We start from the raw sequence: 7,233 nt of genomic DNA on the forward strand, positions 1-7,233 counted from the left end.
GTTAATATAAATATTGAAAAACCAGTAGCTTTTGCCACTATAGAAATAATTACTCAGAAATGGAAGTGGAGCAATGTTCCATTTACAGTGGTTCCTAAATATGCTCAGGAATAAATTTAACCAAGTAAATGATAGAATCTACACATGAGACAAAGTCTATACAAATGGAAAGACATACTACTTATACCTATGTAAGATCTGCATGTTAAGAAACTTACAAATCAGAAAGATGAATTTAATAGAAACTGTGTGGTGGGCGGAGAGGTGTGCTGGCCAGATTGTGTTCAAGGAAGCACTTGCTTTCGGCTCTAGGGAGTGTGGTCAGCACACGGCCTCCAGTGGCCAGGTCTTTCAGGGTCTGCCTCAGGGTCACAGAGCCTCCTCCCTAGAGGCTGTGCTTTAGGCAGCCCTGTTGGTGGTTTTAGTGAGGCGAGGGTATGCGGGCCCACCCGTTTTAGCCTGTGGCGGCGATGCTTAGGAGGGCTGTTCTCTCCTGGCGCCCCTGCTGGGTTTTTGAGGCTTTGGTGGGCTTTCATGGCAGTTGGACTTCTTCCTTTCCCTAATTCGACTTCTTCAAACTTCCTTTTCCAGGTATTGATCCCTGAAAAAATCCTCCTTCCCAAATTCTGTCTTATCATTTGCTTCCAAAGAACCCAACCTGTGAAGCTACTTATTCTCAAACCAAAAAAACCAAACTCACTGCCTCAAGTCGGATTTGACTAATTAGTGACCCCACCTTGGGTTTCTGAGGTGGTATCATTATGGAAGTAGATTGCCCAGTCTTCCTTGGAGGAGTGGCTGGTGGGTTTGAACCTCTAGTCTCCTGATTAGCAGTCAAATGCCTTAGGCACTATGCCACAATACCCATCAACTCCCACTGCTGCCAAATTGATATTTTGACTCATAGGGACCGTATAGGGCTGAGTAGAACTACCCTATAGGATTTCCAATGCTGTAAATCTTTACAGAAGTGGTCTGCCATATCTTTGTCCAGAGCAGCGGATGGTGGGTTTGAACCACTGACCTTTTGGTTAGCAGCTGAGCACTTAACCACTGCACCACCATGACTCTTATATTCTAATAATATGAATAAAGCCAATTTACATAATTACAGGTGTCAAGGGCAGAATGTTTATAGACTTTTCTTTCAAAGAAACACAGATCCAGCCCATCCTTCCCAGCCTTCTTTTTTTTTAAACAAAATTATTAATTTTTTTGTTGTTGACTATATACACAGCAAAACATACACCAATTCGATAGGTCCTACATGTACAATTCAGTGACACTGTGCACCCATGTCCTTTTCTGAGTTGTTCCCTCCTCATTAACATAAACTCACTGCCCGCTAAGTCTCTTATCTAATATTTAAGTTGCTGTTGTCAATTTGATACCATATGAATAGATCCTGAAAGTGCACACCATTCAGGGCACACATTTTTTACTGTTACTGTTGTTAGGTGCCATCAAGTTGGTTCCGACTCATAGCGAGCCTATGTACAACAGAAGGAAACACTGCCCGGTCCTGCGCCAGCCTCACAATCGTTGCTATACTTGAGCCCATCGTTGCATCCACTGTGTCAATCCATCTCATTGAGGGTCTTTCCTTTTTGGCTGACCCTCTGCTTTACCAAGCATGATGTCCTTCTCGAGGTAATGGTTCCTTCTGACAACGTGACCAAAGCACAAGAGATGACGTCCGACCATTCTTACTTCTAAGGAGTATTTCAGCTGTACTTCCTCTGAGAAAGACTTGTTGGTTCTTCTGGAAGTCAATGGTATATACAATATTCTTCAACAACACAATTCAAAAGCATCAACTCTTTTGTCTTTCTTATTCATTGTCCAGCTCTTACATGCATAGTAGACTATTGAAAATACTATGGCTTGGGTCAGGTGCACTTTAGTTTTCAAAGTGCCATCTTTGGTCTTCGATTACTCGAAAGAGGTCTTTTGCAGCAGATTTGCCCAATGCAATACATTTGTTTGATTTCTTGACTGCTGCTTTCATAAGTGAGGATTGTGGATCTAAGTAAAATGAAATCCTTGACAATGTCAGTCTTTTCTCCATTTACCATAATGTTGCTTATTGGTCCAGTTGTCAAGATTTTTTTTTTTTTATATTGAGGTGTAATCTGTACTGAAGGTTGTAGTCTTTGATCTCATTAGTAAGTGCTTCAAGTCTTCTTCACTCTTAGCAAGCAATATGTGTCATCTTCATATTGCTGGTTGTTAATGAGTCTTCTCCAATCCTGATACCATGTTCTTCTTCATATAGTCCAGCTTCTTGAATTATTTACTCAGCATACAGACTGAATAAGTATGGTGAGAGGATTCAACCATGACACACACCTTTCGTGCTTTTAAACCACACAGTATATATACCCTTGCTCTGTTTGAATGACAGCCTCTTGGTCACATATATATGTTACATATATATGATACATATTACATACATGATATACTTCATATATACCATGTATCACACATGAATCATATGTATTCCATGTACCATAGATATTACATACATACCACATATCACAGATATTAAATATATGCCATATATATAATATATAGGAGCTCTGGTAGGATAGTGCCTAAGGCACTTGACTGCTAACCAGAAGGCTGGCGGTTCAAACCCACTAGCCACTCCTTGGAAGGAAGATGGGGCAATCTACTTCCATAGTGATACTGCCTTGGAAACCCAAGGAGGGGTTGCTATGAGTTGGGTCCGACTCCATGGCACATAACAACAACAACATATAATATATGATACATATGTATGATTCTTTACTAGTTAAACTAAACTATTGTTTCATTTAAAGAAGACTTTAGGGGATATTTTTAATTTAAAGTTTAAATATTATCTCAGGGCAATAGTTTAAGGGGTTTATCCAGCTCCCATGGCTCCAGAAAGTCTGGATTCCACGAGAATTTGAAATCTGTTCTGCAGTTTTCCCTTTTTGATCAGAATTCTTCCCCATTCCCAAAATGTGAGTGCATGAGAGTGTCTGCAGGTTCAAGATACTGAACAAATGTCAAATCCATTCTTTCTACTATTCACTGAATTCTATTTTTCTATGTTTTTGTACAGTGATAAAATAACAACAGTTCCATTTATAATTTTTTTTGTCATATGACTCCTTGGCTCATGGGTAATTTTCATTAAAAGACGCATATCAAGTGTAATAACTGTCATTCATTATTTCTTTTTTAACAAATTTCTATTAAACCCACAATTAGCCATAGTATGTAAGTTTCTGTCAGTAACAAGCACTAGCAGTTTTGCCCAGAGTTAATCATGATCGTGTGCTTTTATTCTTAAAAGGGTACTTGCTCATTTACTGAGTGCATTGGTTAAAAATATTCTGGTAGCGTGGTGCCTAAGGCATTTGGCTGCTAACCAGAATGTTGGCAGTTCAAAGCCACCAGACACTCTGCGGAAGGAAGACCGTACAATCTACTTCTGTGAAGATTTACTGCCTCAGAAACCCAAAGGGGGTTGCTATGAGTTGGAACTGACCCGACGGCAGTGAGCTTGGTTTTTGGATTGGTATCACTGTAATAGCATTTTAAAGTTAGGAAGGCATTTATCTAAAACGAGATGTTTCTCTAGATTATTAAATGGATTAAGTTTGTCATGTAATAATACCCACTGTCATTGAGTTGATTCCTTCTCACAGGGACCCTGTAGGACAGAGTAGAATTGCCCCTTAGGGTTTCCAAAGCTGTAAATCTTTATGGAAACAAACTGCCTCATCTTCCTCCCACAGAGCAGCTGGTAGGTTAGAACTGCCAGCCTTTTGGTTAGCAGCCAAATGCATTAACCATTACCTCACCAGAGCTCCTCTGTCATGTACTGGAAACTATAAATTATTGATTTAATTCCAAAAGGCATTGGAATGTTAATCCTATATTTGAAACCTGCTACTCATATATATATATGAGTAGCAGGTAGCTATATATATACATACATATATATATATACATACATACATATATATAGGAGCTCTGGTAGCATAGTGGCTAAAAGCACTTGACTGCTCACCAGAAGGCTGGCGGTTCAAACCCACCAGCCACTCCTTGGAAGGAAGATGGGGCAATCTACTTCCGTAGTGATATGGCCTCAGAAACTCAAAGAGGGGTCGCTATGAGTTGGGTCTAACTCGACGGCACAAAGCAACAACTATATATATATATATTTTGGTAAATACTTTCACCTCAAATTCTTCAAATTAACTAAATACTGCTGAAACAACCAGATTTATTTAGTAAAAATGCAATTTCTGTGTTATAAGAGGCCTAAGGACTAAAAAAATCAAAAACAGGAGGATTTACTGCAAAGATACAGAGCCTAAGAAATAAATTACTCTGTTAATTACTCTGTTAAGTAATTTGTGGTAAATGTGGTTTCCTGTTTTACTGCTAGAAAAATATACTAATGATCCAATTTTTGTAGTTCTATGTGGCACAATGAGTTTTTGTGGCTTGTGTTATAGACAATCTAGATCACTGGTTGAATTCAAGTAGACACTTGAAAAACAAAGCAAAACATGCACACACACACACACACACACGTAATCACATTTCCTAGAGTAAAAGACATTGACTGGTAAGCCTTGTCTTTGGAAAGAGGCCTTTCGTTTCTCTTTCTCTTCCAATCTGGTCTCTCATAAACATAAACAATTACTATACACTCATTCTTCTACCACAAAATGACTATTAATAAATTCAGAGCTTTAATATCTACCACACAGATGCCTGAGAGGTGATTTGGTTTGTTTATTTTTGTTATCAATCCTCACAGGGGACTGAACATCTTGTGGTATAAGACTGCTTTGCCTAAGGAAAATGCAATATAAAATCACTGAAAAAGAGCCCTGAGGATTTTGTGCTCTCTGATGGCAAAAGGAAGGTGGTATTGATTCCACCTTTTGGACACTAAGCCAAAAGAAAGGACTCAGAGAGTTGATTTGTGATCATTGTTTTATTCAACATGGCTTACCAGGTGAGGAAGATGTTGCACCATGTACATGGCTCATGGCAGTTGAGGACCAGTGGGAGGCTTTGGATAGTTTCCTTCCCAAACCCAAACCCACTTAATTTGACTCAGATGGGCCCTACAGGGCAGAGTAGAACTGCCCTGAATGTTTTTCAAAGTTGTAAATCTTTACAGAAACAGACTGCCTCATCTTTTTCCCCACAGAGTGACTTCTGGGTTCAAAACTTTTTGATTAGCAGTCCAATGTCATGAGGGGAGTGACAGGGACTTGGGGATTGTGGTGGCCTCTCAATGCTGGAGCCGGCTCTCATCATCTTACAAATGCCAACTGTGGACATTTCCCCCCAACTTCACATTCAGAGATCTCACCTTAGTGAATTGGAATTGGCCAAGGTGGAAGTATTTACCCATGGAAATTGGCATATGCTAATCCCTGTGCCCCACCCCCCAGCTCAAGTGTTACTAGTGTTCTATTGGCACTGGGGAATCCAAACTTGAGCATTTTGTAGTGGTAGTGGATGATTTTATTGAACAGATTTCTGAAAAAGAAGCACAACCAGTCTTTTGTAAGTTGTTCTAGATGAGTGAAAACTCCAACCATATATATTTTTTTAAATTGTGATTTGGGTGAAGATTTACAGAGCAAATTCACTTTCCATACAGCAGTTCACATATACTTTGTCTCATGTCATTGACCACAGTTTACCACAATGCAACAGCTCCCCTCCCACTTCCTCCCCATAGTTACCTCTTCCCAGTGACCATCCCTCCATACTGCCCTCTGAGCTGTCTCCCTGTGCATAAGCAGCCCTTCTTTCTCCCATGATTGTTCTCTCCAAAGAATGTATCTACTTGAGGTAAATTCCAACCATGTTTTGAGATCATGATGATGTAGATTTTCAGGATAATGCAAACTAAAATAAGAAGTTTTGATTCTAAGCACCGTTTCACCTTTTGGTGAAAATTTACATCCTAAAACATGATGATGCATTGACCTAAGCCACCGAGAATAATGAAAAAATGCTAAGATTATGTTTGACATTTGGGAGCCAACTTGTATTTTACTCTGATGTGAAACTTTTAAGATGAAAGATGTATTCTTTCATTTTTTAAAAAAACATAAGATTAAGACACATGGATTGACCAAGGTGTGAATGTTGAAGGGTCATCTCTGGGAATCTAAAAAAGATCAAAAGAGGAAAGATAGTTGTTAATAAAATGCTATATGAAAAAAATTATTGTAACTCAGAAGACAAATTACAGTGTTTTAAAAAGAACAAGTCAAGTTCCATTTTATTCTTATCAAAATTATATCATTTTCATATTTCTTTCAATGATTGAGTTATAAATTTCCTTAACCTTATAAACTCCTTATGTCTGGGATAAGATGTATTTTACCCAGAAACTCTATAATTTCAAAGGCATAAAGTACAATCTCAGTTTTATACCAAGGATTCATTTAGGGCTGCAGTTAGCAGTTCAACACATAAATGAGAACTACTCTCTGATGATAACTCTAGATAAATTTGTAGCAGCTTGAAAATGGAACTTTAGTAGTGTGTGATTCATAAGCCATACCAAGATATGCCCAGTGATTTGATAATTTCATTTAAATTATTATTAAATATAAGCTAATAGACTATTAGTTTACTTAATAAACACTTTCTGCATAATTGACTAGGTCAGATATCTGATCAATCTAATTTGGTTATTGAAGTACTTAAAATACCACACCAATTGCATTTTGATAAAATGTTTAGGGAAATAATCTAGCATGTCCACTTGGTACTAGATCATTAAATAAAATGATCAACACTGCCTCAAATGAGTGTATTTTTCTTTTGGGTCTAAAACAATTGAACCATCACTTAATGATGGTCACTCACTTTTCAGTTGTTTTAAAGAATATAGGAAGTGGAAAGTAGACACAAAATGAGAATTTTCATTGAAAAAGATGAATCAGTTCTGTAATTTTTTTCATGGTTATCAAATCAATGTCAAGAACCTAAAAGTCCATGTAAGGGGTGGTTGTGACAGGGACCTCACATACTATGTCAGTAAACTGATCCACACAGGTCATCCGAATTAACTCAGGAGTTGCTGGGCTGCTCAAGGTGAAGGTCTTGGTGAATCCTCTCTCTCTGGGGGCAGCAGTCACTGCATCATTTATGGCAAAAAACACAGAGCTTCCCAGGAACATTCCAGCCTCACCCAAGCCCTGAGAGAAGGGCAGA

General features: G+C 38.4%; 1 protein-coding gene across 1 annotated transcript in view; it reads right to left on the reverse strand.

Moving 5' to 3' along the window:
* Nucleotides 1-6,124: 6,124 nt before the first annotated feature.
* Nucleotides 6,125-7,233, reverse strand: part of LOC103193027 (aldehyde oxidase 4-like) — an 84,818-nt gene continuing 83,709 nt past the window's right edge. The window contains 2 exon segments of the mRNA XM_042783581.1: nucleotides 6,125-6,178; nucleotides 7,050-7,217. Coding sequence (XP_042639515.1) covers nucleotides 6,125-6,178; nucleotides 7,050-7,217 — 222 coding nt within the window.

This window comes from Orycteropus afer, unplaced genomic scaffold, assembly GCF_000298275.1.
Source record: "Orycteropus afer afer isolate SDZICR_OR568_19922 unplaced genomic scaffold, OryAfe1.0 scaffold00002, whole genome shotgun sequence".
In the NCBI taxonomy this organism is placed as follows: Eukaryota; Metazoa; Chordata; class Mammalia; order Tubulidentata; family Orycteropodidae; genus Orycteropus; species Orycteropus afer.